At 39.5% G+C, this 15622-nt stretch overlaps 1 protein-coding gene across 5 annotated transcripts in view; it reads left to right on the forward strand.

The window, feature by feature from the left end:
- The first annotated feature begins 527 nt into the window (after nt 1–527).
- Nucleotides 528–15622, forward strand: part of sdk2b (sidekick cell adhesion molecule 2b) — a 292476-nt gene continuing 277381 nt past the window's right edge. For 2 of the 5 annotated variants that reach the window (XM_017438689.3, XM_017438669.3), the window contains exon 1: nt 529–1312. In XM_017438689.3, coding sequence (XP_017294178.1) covers nt 1171–1312 — 142 coding nt within the window. In that variant the 5' untranslated portion in view covers nt 529–1170. Of the gene's footprint in view, nt 1313–15622 lie in introns of all 5 variants that reach the window. The other 3 variants (XM_017438659.3, XM_037980904.1, XM_017438699.3) reach the window with 3 other exon arrangements.

Consider the following 15622-nt stretch of genomic DNA (forward strand, 5'->3'; position numbering starts at 1 on the left):
AGGGGTGGGGGGTTATGCTGTGGAAGGGTATCAACAAACTTATCCACCTCCCAACACAGAGGAGACTAGATAACATGCAGCGCTCTCACTGGTGGCTGTGTGATGACCCAGCATGGCCATTTGTGTCTTTTTCTATTCATGTCATACATTTTATGACCTTACCTTGGAAGGAGAAAGGAAAATTACAGCCATTGCTTAAAATAGTGCCATCAAAATATGCAGCATCATTCCTCACAGCAGGTGTTAAAATGCAGCCAAAAATCTCTGTAATGGTGTGACTGCGGGGAGGAAAACACAGGGGTCACATTTTGAATCAACAAAACACGTACGTTTTTTAAAAAAAAATCAAACAAACAAAAAGCTATATTTATTCCATCTTTTTGTGATGTTGGAGGCAAGTATTTGGGGGGGAGGAGTGCGTTTTTGCGCGTGGCCGCATGGTGGCAACCTGTGCTGCTCTGCCGCCGCACCGGATCCAAACGTTACCTCATGAGGAGCCCGGGACCGGTCCTCCTCATCCGACACACAGCACCGGCAGCTGGGCTCCCCCCACCGCCGCGGCACGCTCCCACCACGCTCACAGCCACTGCGCGCAAGTTTCTCCCTCATCCTCATCCTCTTCACTCCGAGCTGCTGAACTTCCAGTCCGCGCCGCTGTCAAACTGAATTGCCCGACCTTGACAGCGCGCCGCGGAGAGGAACTTTACCAGCGGAAGGGTGACTGCTTGGGCTACGATTCCGACGCTCCTTTCCAGCAAAAGGATTCGAGGAAAAAGTCTGTTCTTTTATTCTGGGTTAACTGTGAAACCACTCGAGGGGTAGTTGAAGTTTAAAGAAGAATTCTGCGATTTGAAGATGGGAATAAAAGTGTGAGATGTGTCTGTCCTCACAGGTGCTGCACGACTGGACCTGACCTGGATTCATCGGACTGATCCGCTCATCTGAACGCGCTTTTTTGGCCCCCACGAGGAAATACCACCCTGTCATATAGAATTTGTGGAACTTTAAAGTGAAAAGCAGTCACAGAGCGCGAATTTCTCCATTCGCCAAAGGCTTCAGGAGCGGTTTTTACGCGCTCAGCTCGGCGCGCACTGCCAGAGAGAGAGATAGAGACAGAGAGCCACACAAGCGGACACCAACAGGACCACACCGGGACTCCGGAGCCGTGACATGCCTCGAGCCCACCGGGCACTTGTTGTCCAGCCTGTCCGGCTTCTTGAAACAATGTTTGAGGACTCTTGGAAAGGATCGATGTGGCGCGCCACATGGATTTTATTTCTCTCCTTTTTCATCCACTCCACACAAGCTCAAGGTAAGGGGGTGGGTTGAGGGGTACCGGCTCGGCTCGGCTCGGATCAGTCAGGCCCATTCATTGGTGTGTCTGCACAGTTCCGCGTGCTTTCCTGGATATTTATGTGAAGGCTTTTCCGCTGCGGAGGCATCGGAGCCAGGATGTTTTCATTAATCTTTGCCTTTTTGCACGTACGCTGTAATTTCCTCGTCACAGAGAGAGGCACACACAGTAGCTCTCCATTCAGGCAGACTTTCCCCTTACAACCAGAACCTCACTTCTACCCAAACTTCTTCAGACCCAGGTTGTCAGAAGCCCAGACAGCTCCAGGTTTTCTCTTCAGATGTAACGAGTGCGCCAAATGACACGTGCCATTAGAGGCCAAGCTGTTTAAAAAATGTTAAGCTGATTAATAAGTGGTAATTAATTAATCAGCCCTCTTTCCCCGGAATTCAAACTTTGCACAGCGAAGATGAAGCACAGAATAAACAGAGAGGCTCCACACTCTTTGATCTGCAGCGATTAGCGCTTTCACGTGCACGTCGAGTATATTAAACGCTAAAAATTAATTGGCTTTTCTGAGAATTATGCAGCCTGAGCTGCGCAGAGAGCAGGAAAACAGCCAAGTGTGACACTTTACTGGGATTTGCTGATATTCTTTATTTTAATATTGTTTGTTTGTTTGTTTGTTTTTTATGAAAATAAAAATTGCCCATCTGGAGACTCATTACAAAACCTTCCCAAATATTCCAGAAAATACAGAGTAAAAAAGTCAGCTTGAACCTTCTTTAGCTTTTATGAGGTTTAACATCCCTGCAAGGTGCTGTTTAATGTTTATTTTAGAGATTGCCATAAAACGTTTGGTAAAAGTTATTTGATGAACATTCAGAAGGTGTTTTAGAGGTTAGAATAGTATAAATTGATTATTTTTTATGACACATCTAGTAATAAACTTTCATCCATCCCAGTGGCTGAGTTTTGCTGCAAAGATTTACATTGTTGTTACATTTCAACATTTTGCTGGTTTGTAAGGATGTGCTGACAATTAAACTGGTTGGTATTTGGAATATAGCTGGTGGAAAACATGAACTAACACTATTGGGTTGTAAGAAAAAAGTCTGCTTCAGGAAGATTAGGCAGATTTTGTTGGAGCAAAAGGTTAAAACGTTAAAATGAGGCCTTTGCTACCTCTAGCATAAAACGTAAACGACTAGATGACAAATGGAATTCTGGGTAATTCCCTTATTCCAACCCATTACCCTAGAAAAAATATTACGTTAAAGGGATGGCTCTCCCAGGAATGAAAGTCACAATTTCAGTGGTTGGAACTCCAATAGTGGCCACTTTTTAAAAATTGCCAATTGTGTGTCTGTGCATACTTAATCAATAACTAAGTAGGAAAATGAAGATGTAGCAGGTGCTTAAAAACTGCTTACCATAGCCACATTTTATTTTGTTTTTTTTTTAAACAAAAATGCTATTCTATATGTTTTTAAGTGTAGGAGTTTTCTAAGAGTTGTTGAATATATCTTTTAGGAAGTTAAGCAAATATTATATTTTGTTAATGAACTGATCAAAATAACAATAATAAAACATTGGTGTGGTATATTGGCTATTATCCACCCTGATTTTTAAAGGTTGGCATTGGCCATAGAAAAACTCCCATCAGTCGACCTGTAGTTGGAACAAAGACTGCAGCTGAATCAGACACATTTATATGCAGCACATTCAGAAAAGAACCAGGTCTAGAGTTGACACAACTTGGGTCCTTGCGATTCTCCAGACATGAAATGACAGGCTAAAGCCTGCTCAGAGGACATTTGGACAGATGCTGCATTGACTTGTTTGAAGGTACTGTACTTTGGGTGACACTGACATGACATGAAGGATAAAAAAAAAGTACTTTTCCTTTGCTTTCCTCTGCCTCACCGTAACCACTCAGTTAGTTTGGATTCAGGTATTGCTGCCACTGTGAGGGAAGAGTATTACCTCTCAAGATAGAGACTCAAAGCCCTTGGTGGAGTTCACTCAATAATACAATGTAGAAAAGATGAAGGAAAAAAACAGGGAAGATATCCATCATTCATGAGGGCATATTCTAGTCCCTGACATTTACAGGAGATTGATAACTGGTGAGTCCCAGGGATTAAGAGTCCTGACATTGTTTTCTCCCACTCCATAACTGTATCTCTACTCGCAGCTTGTATCTTCTGCTCTCTCTCCCCCCACCTGAATGCTTATTTAACCAAGTAAGTTGAATCAGATCGCATCATGTACAGAGGTGGCCCGGGGAAAAGGCGCCGTCTGTGGGTTTATATTTTTTGAATGCACATGGGCGCATAAAAGCAACATTCACGTGTGTCAGCGTGCATGTTTAGGGACGAAGCGCTGCCAATCACTCTCGCTCTCCTCTTTTGGTCAGTCCATCCAGGCGCAGTCCTCAGATTCCATTACAGAGGCGCTCCCGGGTCAGAAAATGTAGGATTTAATTGGACTCTCTTCAGACCATTCAGAGTGCAGCTCGTTGAAAGTGACCCCAGTGTGGGCTGCTCTCTTTCCCACTATGATTAAAGAACATGATGAGGCGAGAAGCGTGCCTCTGGATGGACATGTCGGCTGCTGCTTGCCACATTTTAATGACCAGCCTACTGAAACAGCTTTTTAACAACGGGCAAATGGCCTTCTTCAGACCAAAGGGCTATGAACTCTTGCTTTAGGGCTTGTTGAGCAGAGAGAGATGATCTTTGTTGCCTTAATGTTGTATCTTGTCATTCATCTTAATTGTGCACAGCAGGGAAGAGGGGAAAAAGACTCCATGTTGATAAATATACTTCAGCACCTGTCTGATTGCTAGAAAATATACTGTACACTTGAACTGTCTGGGTTTGAGATCATATCCTGAAAAACCTGAAGCTTTTTGTGTTTTCAAAGATGCTATGACACCTAAACATCCTGTTTAGTTGCTGTCACATGTGTACACCACATGTTTTTTCTTCAAATGCGCACAAGTCACTTTAAATGTTTAGGTTTAAAGTGACAATTATAAAAGCTGACACTTTTTTCATTTACTGAGGTTATGCCAAAATGACGCTGAGCTTGCCTGCTGCTTTTGTCATTTCTTGCAAAGTCTATTTTGAAACTTGGAGCAGCGGGGGTTGGAGTGGGGGACTCAGATGGAATGTCAAGTTTGGCATACATACTTATACATCACTCAATGCTTGTTATTTAGGTGGATTGGGTTCAGCTTACCATTAGCTTGACTTAAAGGGATAGTCTTGTTATTTTTGAATTGATGTTTTTTCAAATAGTTATCAATAGTACCTTATCAGCTGTGACATCACTTCTAGAGAACAGAGTATAAAGAAACAGTAAAAAGACTCTCTCTATGTTTGGCTGACGGCTAGCAAAACGAGGATCTGTTGTTGTTTTTCAGGCTTATAAAACGATTCTTTTTCAAAAGTGTGATACTGGTGTGAAAGAATGCGACATTAACAAAGGAGATGAGTCAACTTTTGTACTGACTAGATCAGGTGGACTGATACATTCAGCAGCTTCAGGGACACCTGTATACACACGATCTGTGCTCGGCACACATACATTGGCACAGATGTTTGATTCGGTTGAGAAAACGATGACAAACCAAAAAACATGGAAAAGTGTAGAGGCTATTATTAGCTAATGTAGCATTCTTTCACACCAATATGTTTTGAGTGAATTGTTTTTATAAGTCTTAAAGATGGTTAAAAGATAAATCATTTGGCTAACCTTTAGCCTAGCCAGGATGAAGACTTTTGCCCTTTTCTCCACACCCATGCTCTGATGTCATAGCTGATAAGGTATCATTTATTTATAAATATTTGACAGAACATCATTTTAAAAATGTATAAACCATCCCTTAAGATTCCTTTTTTGTCAGAGAAATTTCACTTGGATTCACTTCTGTAAGTATGGTTTGGTCAAAGTGTTGGGAGTGTTGCAAAGACAACAGCTCAAGCATCAGTTATTTCATGGTGCAGAAAGGATGTCCAACACATTTAGATGGGTGGTCTGTTTTTAGCCGTTTTGTATTAAAAAAGGACCTTGACGCTAAAATGGAAGTCAGGGATGTCATCTCGATTTTGAATCAGTTGGGAGATTGATTTGAAAATGCATGAGTGGAATGAAATGCATGTAGTTTGGAAGAACCTTTTGACTGGTTCAAAAGAATGCAAAATTGGATGCGTTCTTATCACAAGCCGGAGAATAGGTTGCAGAATCATTGATGTGCACAGGAAAAATTCAGTGTGTCAGTGACTTGGGAATTTTAAAGTTGAAGCTGTTGTTGTACATGGCAAATTTTAATTTTTGTGATGTCATGCTGTTTAACCAGCAAAGCTAGTTTTTTTTTTTTTTTTTTAGTAATAAGATGAACAACAGTTGTCAGAAGGACTGTGTTTAGATGAAGCAACACTTCAAATTTGAATGAATAAATTTATTTCTGTTAACCTTCAAAGCCACCTATCAGAAGTAAGTTTCAGAAGAGCTGCGTTACATGAGCCTCAGGATAAAAAGAATTGATTGAGATCAGAGCATAAATGATTTGTGAAGACAGAGGGGTTGAGAAAGTGTCTCCAGACTACAAATGTCCTGATTTGTCACTCATCCTAATTGACAGACGGGGGATCTTCGTTTCCTTGTAGCAGCTGTGCTCTGAGAATTGATTTTCAAAAAGACGAGGGACCAGTAAAAGTTTGAAGCCGTCCTAGATCTTTGCAGCCAGCACTTTGGCAAAAGGTCACAATGCATTGTTTTTTAGTATTCAGGGTGGACAGAGAAATTCATGGTCAAAGTCCAGCAATAGATTTCTCAGACGGCTGTCTCGGGTTTCACAATGCTATGTTCAATAGAACAAAACTGAAGGTCTGTAGTAGTGACAAATCCAAGTAAAAGGCGCAATCAAATACCCCCACCCCACCACCACCACCACCCTTTAATTTTTTTTTTAAGTCTCTGGAAAGCAGTTCCAGGGCTTTTTAAAGTTTGACTATTTGTATTGATCCAGGTTTGCAATAAGAGCATTTGAAGGAGGTTAAGTGTTTTTAAGTGAGACTTTAAAACAGATATATTCCGTGTATATATCATTATCACACACTCAGAACTACTCATAAAACATGCTCTAGAATTGACAAATTACTTCCCAGACTGGTCAGTATTGGGTATGAAATGCCTTGGGAAATTGTTCATGTTTTTATCATATTGAACTGTTGGTTGAAACGGAAGTTAGTGACAATAATGTTACCAAAACAAGAAATATTCCAAAAATGAAGTTGTCATAGCAATAAATGTCACTTGACAAGAGCATTACATAACAGGGAGGTGAAAAACAGAAAGAAAAGGGTGTTGACAAACTGACAGATCTTCAGTGAAATCATTATGGAGATGTAAAAGTATATATGTGAATGATCTGACACATTCCTTATGCTTGCTCTTTAATCACTTCAATAACATTGGTGTCTTTAATCCCTTGATTTGGCTTTGGCCAGAGGCAAAGCTGCAGGATGAAAGCATTTGAAGACCATGTTGGGGAACTTTTCACCGTTGATAGATGTAAACACAGCTCATTACTTTTCCTACTCTCTTATAGTTGTGATGTACTTTGTGGATCTGTATATTTAAGTGCAGCCTTTTTAAAAATTTATTTTATTTTTTTAAATGTCTGTACGTAATACGGCCCACTACCAAAGACAGTAGGACATTGATGTTTGTGTGTGTGACTGTTTTCATGTTAGCAAAGGTTTTGGAGTCAACTCAAGATCAAGATGGTCACCATGGCTAAGTGGCCTTTGCCAACACAAATACAGCTGTAGCTAAGTAAATTTGACAGACGATGAGCTACAATTTGGTGTGTTGTTAGCTAAAACTAATCCACAACACATTTTGAGAGCTAACTGATTGGGAAAGATCTGTTTTAACTCTTTGCCATTAGCTGTCAGTTCTGTCTGTTAGCAAAAACACTTTCATGTACCACGACACGCATTTTAGTAAAACCTTTTTAGAAAGCAACCAATTCAAGTGCATCTACAACTCTAACTTTTGGGGTCAAGATGGCCGCCATAGCACATTGACCATAGCTTTCACAAAAATGGCTCTAAGTTAGTAGAATTTGCAGATATTCAGCTAAAAACACATAGTTCAAGTGCTAACACACCTCATAAGATTTTGCAATATTGCATAAGATCACACATAACGTTTACAAGTTTTATCCAGAACAGCTATAAGATCTTAGTTTAAACTTCTGGCATGAAAGATTGCAGGCAATGTGCATTCCTTTAAGACATGTTAGCCCTTTTAATTACTGCAAGTGGTCTGTCATTCCTATAGTTGCAATAGAAGATCTAAACATCTGCAGTACAATAAACTGAGCATGTACATCACGGTGCATCTGCAGCAGCCGTGTCTTCATCATTGATTTAAATATATGTATCAAAACACATTTATCCTTCGATCTTTTAGAGCTTCAGTCACTCCTGCCTGGGCCTGCTCTGTTGTCATATTCTCTGTGTGAATATACCCCCTTTAGTGCGGCTGCACAAATGTGTGAGAAGAGAAGGGATGGAGGTACATAAGATGTGTCAATGAGCGTCCAGTGTCTTTGTCTTGAGCTTAATTGAAGTTTAATCTAGTTGCAAACATACCGCTAAATCTTTCTGATGTCATTGCATTTAAAATGCTGCCTCACATCATCCAATTTAGATAATGCTCCAGTCTATATTTAGGGTAAAATAAAAACATCTCACTAGAATGGCTGGCTTATTTCTGGTTTAAATGAAGCTACCTGTAAATGTAGACAAGCATAATGATCTCCTAATAAGTAGAATAACTGATCCTAAAGCCACATAATAAACGTAAGCTGAACAGCTTTCAGCCTTTGTGTTTGAGTAAAACAGAACACCGTCTAACAGGTGAAAGAGTGCATATGTGTTGGAAACATCAACTTTACATTTCATGTTTGATTGCCTCATACCTTCTAATTTTGATCACTGTGACAAAAAAAATCCTTTCTCTGAACTGTTGAGCATTTGATGGCAACTGACAACCTTTCTAATGTGTGGTTCTGTGGGTGGACTAATTGTATTGTATTTCATGTTTCACTGGGACCTGAAGCAACATGCCAACATAACCCCCAACAGCCACCAATCAATGCCAAGCTGATCTCAATCTCTATGCCTGCCAAAGGAATGAGTGGGACCCCAACACACAGTCTATACCCTGCATTTGTTTAGTAATTTGATTATTTTAATGTTGATTATATACTTGTAAATGTGACTTAAAATCCACATAAGCCAGAATGAAAATGGTACACCAATAACATCCCTTGTGATTTAAAAAGACTGCATGATTGGGTTAAAAACATACTGTTTAATACAGAAATACCTACAGAAAAGTCTTATTGTTTTAGCTTTTAAGAAGGTATATTATCACTTTAAAGTGAAATAATTTAATCTTTAATACTTTATTGCAACTGGCAAAGATAAGGTCAGCCTGACTTGGAGTCAGATAACAAAAATGGTACCACCAGCACTGGTTCCTCAGAGGGAGCTGCAAGGTAACTACTGGGGCATAATCATTACTATTTCACATCTATCTGTTCAGTGACTGCATTTGCTTTCAAATTCCCTCATTGCTATGCAAACCACTGTTCCTTTTTTCTCTCTCAACTCGTGGTACATTTTGCCAACTTTGATCCTAAAATTTCAGCCAGTCTTGCTTACTGAAGTGTGGGTTTCGTAACTTCAAAATGACAGTCTGATTGAAAAGGAACAGTTCTGAATTGCTCCATTTCGTCTACTTTCTAAGTGCTGCGAAGCCCAGGCAGTTTGACCAGAGCAAGAACTCAAGAGCTTAGGCAAAGTTGTGATTGTCGGGATAGTCATAAGCAGCAAGCTCCACTTATTTTGCTTGCTGCTTGGAACGTGACCAAAAAAAATAGGGGGGAAAAAAATCCCTCTGGTGAGCGTTTGCCAGAACTGTCCAATTTGTCTTTGCATGGATATAAATGTGGTCTCTGGGGCTGAGGATAGAGGTCACCTGAGCCAGCAGGGAATTGTCACTGTACACTTAGATGGACAAGGGTCAGTACTGTTGAATGACCTGCAGGACTGAAAACAATGTGGAATTCTTGTTAATCCTAAAATAGACTCTTTCGTCTATCTTTGGTCTCCTGTAGTGTAAGCAGATTTTATTATTCAGCCATATACCCCAATTAGAACTCTGAAATGGAGTGCACTGGTATTGCTGATTGTCTTTTTATTCTATAGTATGTCGTAGGCTTGAACAGCCCCTTTGATCATTTGCTAGGGCATCGCTTCGTTTACTAGGGCAAACTGGATTACCTGCTCAGAAATTATTGCACCACTTGTGATTTGTGTGTGTGAGCGCATATACGTCTCTTTTATGTAGGTTGTTTGAAGAAAGTATTTCTAAGGATGAAGTTTGGATGCTTGTGTATTTACTGCTTTCTGATGTTTTATAAAGAGAAGCTTGCATTCTTTTTGTGCTTTGCTTTTCAGTAAAAAAAGAGGAAAAAAATGTAACATTATGAAGCTGCTTCTTAAGATCTATGTTCAGATTGCAACAATAAAACTCTGACATGAACAAGGTTTTCCATTAAAAATAAGCCTATCTTTTGTTTTTAATTTTTTAAATATATTACTGTGGCTAAGAAATGTCCTGCTAAAGCAATCCAGACTACTGTTGTTCATGCTTACACCTCTCAATTTATAGCATCTGGAGGCTTCCTGAGCTTCTACATTATACATTAATGGGATTGGGATAACAAAGGATGCAATGATGAAGCTCACCATGGATGGCAGCATCATGATTTTGAGCCAAGCATACCATCATGCATTGTTTTATTGCAGGAGTGGTTAAACACCACTTTAAAAGACATCACATTCCTGTTTCTCCTGCTGAATTCTTTATTGTTGCCATTTTTGTGTGATGCACAATTGCTTTTAATTGTCTCAAAACTCCCCAAAAAACTCTAGGTAATTAAAGGATGGAATGCATATCACCCACTGCCTTTCATGCAACAGTTTAAAACGAAGATCATCTTGTGTTTAAAAAATGAGTTATAGTTGATAGCTATAGTCTAGTTGTTCATGAGATTTCTCTAACAGGCAAACGGGGTTGATAACATAGGTTATTATTTGAGCAATTCTTTGCTTAAATAATAACCTATGAGTATGTGTTGAGGATAGCCCTCAAGTTTTAGGCATTTGAATTTGACAGCTGAGGTATTGGCATTTTTATGTTTTCTAATGTTGATTAGCAATGGTAGCCTTTTTGAATTGATTTGTTTCCAAAAGATAATTACTTGTAGATATGCGTCCAGTGACTACTTTCTGAGAATTTCATTAAAACCCATCTAGTGATTCATGAGATACTTCCCCAATATTACAGACGGGCAAACACAGACACAAGCAAAACATTATCGCCTGCCTTTTGGTAGTGAATGATGTCAAATGAAAGATGCGATTTGGTTGTCTTAAACCTTTCTTTCTCTCTTTAAGAGAGCCATTAGGTATGCAAAAACAGGCAGGTGGGAAGCATCACTCAAGGCTTGTTTATCAGCATCATCTTTCATCTGGCTCGATGGAAATGAAAATGAGCCTTGGACTGCCACAAATCTCAAGAGCATTCTTGTGTGTTTACAAATGCACTCAAAGTGACTGGTTGCCTTGGAAAAAAGAAACCACCATGTTCCGTTGGGGAGGTGTTTTATGTGAGTGTTGTGTCTGAAGGCATATAAAAGTGGTGTAATTGGTGGCCAGTTTAAGTCTGCAGACCAGTAAATAGTATTGCATCATACTGGCCTTCCTTCAAGCTAAAACAGTTTATCTGCAAAGCTGCACACTCAAAACGTCAAAGAAAAAAAAAGATTGTAAAGGGACATCAAATTTGAAATTTCCTGAGCCATTAATTTTGTGACTGAAAAGAGATTCAGGTTAAGCTGCCCCTATTTTCTGCATAGTTGGGCACCAGTGTCATGATTCCATCTTGAAGAACCTGGATGACAAACAGAACGGTTTAATGGCTTATATCGGAATGGTAGAGGGCCTGATCGATTCTGACAATCACGCCATTTTTAACAGACATCTCATCAAAGATCCATTCCCTTTTTCGCCATTCCATTACCCATCTTTCCAGCACTTGGATCTGCTGCCTATTTACCCATCCCATACAGGAATAATGGGGCCTTCACCCCCAGTTGGATTAATCAGCCATAACCATATGCTACCGTGTGTAATTACGCTGCAATTTTGACCAAGGGAAACAGCTGTTGCCATTTGAAAGGGTGGAATAAGATTGTAATTGCTTTAACTTTGATTTGTTGGGTGCTTTGATTTGATGAGAGAACACATTTTTATGCTTTACGTAATAACACTGAATGAAGTAAACTATTAGAACATGAGCTTTTCCTGCTTTCAGCTTCCAGATGCATTTGGAGGATAACCTTGACGTTATGAGCCATTCCTCACCCATTATAGACGGAATGAGTTTGTTTATTTGTTTGGTTTTGAAATTGTTTTCTATTTTCAGAGGCTGTGTTTTAGATTCATTTGTTTACTGAGATTTGAATATGTTTATGCCTTGTGGCGCTTTCATATTTCGATACAGGAGGTTCTCTAATCCATGTAAGACAGTTGCAGCAAAAGTGATTTCTGCTGAAATCCCTTTCAAACCGACATCTTTACTTTTATCTGCTTGCTTTCTTGTTTACTTATTATTGCCAGCATTTTATAACAAAATGTACCAACAGTCCAAAGCTTAAAGTATAAGACAACATGAGTGAGAGATCTATTATTTAAACAATAAAAATATATGGAAGGATTCTGCAGTGCTGCAGGAGGCAGTTAGTTATGTGTTGCATGTCTTATTTCCATCATCAAGAAACCAGTTAGATATATTGCTTGAATGACACCAAAAGCAGGATGTCATGCACATGGTTATGGATGAAGGTAAACATTGAGAAAAGACCATTTTAGAACTCTGTTTACTTAAGTCACTCACAAACATATTCAATTGAACCATAGGTAAAGATGATATGGACAAACCCCTGCAAGTATAATAATTTAGTCAGCAAGTGGCAATGTAATTTGGCTTCTTCTTCTTTGGCTTTCAAGTTCAGTTGAAAGCAAAGTTACCCAACATTTTACATAGCTTTATTCAGACTTGGATAAGAATTCTTTTCCCATGTGTTGAACACTGAAATTATAGTTATGGCTGTCACAAAGCATGGTTCAGTTTACAAGTTGCATTGCAGTTTAAAAAAATTCCATGATACCAATACTGTGGTTCAAACTGTTTTTAATGACTTTCCATATATGGTGCAGGATATCACCTTAGATTGACACTCCACCTTTGGTTTATGCATGCTGTCAGTCAGCTGTGTTTGATAGCCGAAGGAGGGGAAAACCCCCGGTAAAAATAAATGGTTGCAGGTGAGCTCAGCCTTTTAGTTAGAATATGTGCATTCTCTCCCATGTTGATCGAGGACTAGCTGACTAGATCACACTGGAGGGTGGGCAAGTGGTTCTATAAGGGTCAGAATATCCAGTGGAAAATTAAATAATTAATGGATGAATTTGAAGATTGTTTTTACTTTGTGTTTGCTCCCATAATTTTTCATTTCTACATTGTTGTAACTAAAGTGGAAATGTGATTCTGGAGGCTTCTGTGAGGACCCAGAGCTTTGTAATGTAGCAATGGCAACTAACCCTACAGAATCCAAACACATTCTTGTGTCACGTTAATTTTTAAATGATCTTGAAAAGTGCAAGAAGTCTGGCATTCACAAACTTGTGTGTGCGGTTTCCACATAGGACCCTGGTCTTGTTAACATGAAATAACTGCCTTGAGGCATTTCTCAAACGACTGCTGAGTTGCAAGACTTGCCTCAAAGGACTTTGCATGCATGACGGGATTTTGCTGCTAGTCTTAATTGGATTTGTTATATTTGGATGCACACACATTACTAACTTATCTCAGAGGTGGCAAAAAAGTGTATGATTGTTCTAGTTGCAGATAATGAGACTTATTTGCGACGTACACTTGAGAAAGAAAGTCAGATTAACATCCTGATGATCATTAGCTTGGGTGCAACATCAAACGGGGAACTGGAAGTTGATGACGGCTCTTGTAGAAGTTTGAACTACAGAAGATGAGTTATTCATGCCAGGAGGGGTCTTTGTGTCTAAGAAATGCAATTTTTTTTTTTTTAGCAAAAAAACTATTGGTTGTACCTGAGGATATGAACGTCTTTAAATCCCAGTGATTTACAGTACTCAGGTTATTATGATTTGTAGGCTTTTAAAAGTGGAGATTTCTTTTACTATTTTTTTTTTTAAACTCATTTCTCAATTTGTCTTGCAGCACATGAGCTACTGTTCAAACTTGACTGAACCATCCAATCACTTCCAATGGACAATCCATTTCAAATGTCTTTCATCAAAAGCTTTATAGTCAGACAGAAGGAGAATGATGCATTTTCTTCCTAATGTATTTTGTATATAAAGTTATTTTTTTTAATCCTTTTCTTAAACAATCCGGTAAATGACTTCTCCTTGAGCCTACGTTGAATTTGGCATTTAAAATCCATGAATCATTGTTACGGTTTCCTTTTGTTTGTGCTTGTTTAAAGCTCAGGGGACAATCTTAAGAGATTTAAGGCTTGGTTCTTTCAGTAGCAGGAAGACATGTCTTACATTTCTGATAAAAGAAGCTTGACTGGTGGTATTTGTGCATTGATCTCAGATGCCTATGATATTGCTTTTGAAGAGTTCTTTTTGACTCCTGCCAAGCCTCATTTAAACACCAAGTTGTGTTCAAATGATTTTATTTGTCAGGTGATGTACTTCACAAACGTCATCCTATCACAGAAGAGAAACAGATGAGTTAGGCAGGGGAAACAAGGAAAGAAGGTGAGAGCAGCATTGCCATTTAACTGAAGACTAATGAAGGGCTTTGAAACTTCCACGTATCATTTCGTGCTTCAGCAGAAAGGCATATTTTCTCAGCCCTTCTTTACATGTAACACTTGAGCAGTTCCCCACATGTAGATTAGTTGGATTAACATCTTGATTATCATTTGCATGGATGCACTTCACACATGAACAAATCGCTTAACACTCTTAGCAGTCAACTTAATGGGAATAACCCGACGATAATGGAAGGTGACGGCGTGAGATGGAGGTCCGGATGCTGGGCTCTGACCCGCAGCATTACTTGTGCTCAACTTCAGCTCAAGGACACTCAACGCTGTCACTAGACTTACCTGCGCATGGGCACAACACTCGCTCGCACCGAACATGTTCACATGTGAAGCACTCTCTCGGAGCTAAGCAGAAGTGCTCCATCCATCTTGATTTGATCTTGAGTCAATAGCTACAATTTTAATTACACCTGAGAGCTGTCAGCCTGCCAAGCTGGGCGGAGAGTATTGATTCACTCTGACTAATAGATTAATTGCTGTGTTCAAGAGGCGCAGTTTTCCCTCAGTCTCCATCTCTTTATTTTGCCGTTCTCTTCATTTTCTCCTTTGGTTTATTGCATTTACAGTGGAGTAAGTGAGGTGCTTGTAAAGGAAGACCCAACATATTTTAGTCTGGAGAGAATGGCATATTAAGGAGAAGGCTTGTTATTGCTGTTCAACAATCGATGACACGTGAATGTAGGCCAGGCATTGCAGTACATCACTTCAGCTATTATGTGACAGTTAAAGGAGGCAAAAGATTTGAAGGCGCAGCTGCCAGGGACTGTTTACTGAAAAACTAAAAGTGTGGAGCCGTTTTTACAGCACTCGGTCGTCTTGTGGAATGAGCTTCTATGTTAATATTGCCATTTTAGAAGATGATCCACGCTGGTGATCAAAAAAGAGTGGACAGGAAGTGCATTGGCTAATGCCACAATCATCTTTAAATCTTCCCTCCTTCCTGGCAGAAGTCTTTAAACCTCTCGTAAAATGACAGAACTCTAGAGCTGCTGTGTATCACAGTCAACCAGGCTGCCAGCCTCCTCAGCTCGAGTTCACACAAAGTGGACCTCTTACCATTAAATGTAATTGTAGTCCTTTAACATTGTCACTCACAAAAAAAGGGACTCGAGTTCAGTATATAAATGAATTATTTACACTGACAAACAAGCTAAAAACTACTCCTTATGAAAGTTGTAAAATTCTACACCCTGAAGTGGCTTCACTCTCATGTTCATGTGGTCATTTTAAATTCCAGTTTGGTCTTTTAAATATTTATATTCAGTGTGTGGGCTATTTTTAAACAAGGAGAGAAATGA

Source organism: Kryptolebias marmoratus, linkage group LG17, assembly GCF_001649575.2.
Source record: "Kryptolebias marmoratus isolate JLee-2015 linkage group LG17, ASM164957v2, whole genome shotgun sequence".
Classification (NCBI taxonomy): domain Eukaryota; kingdom Metazoa; phylum Chordata; class Actinopteri; order Cyprinodontiformes; family Rivulidae; genus Kryptolebias; species Kryptolebias marmoratus.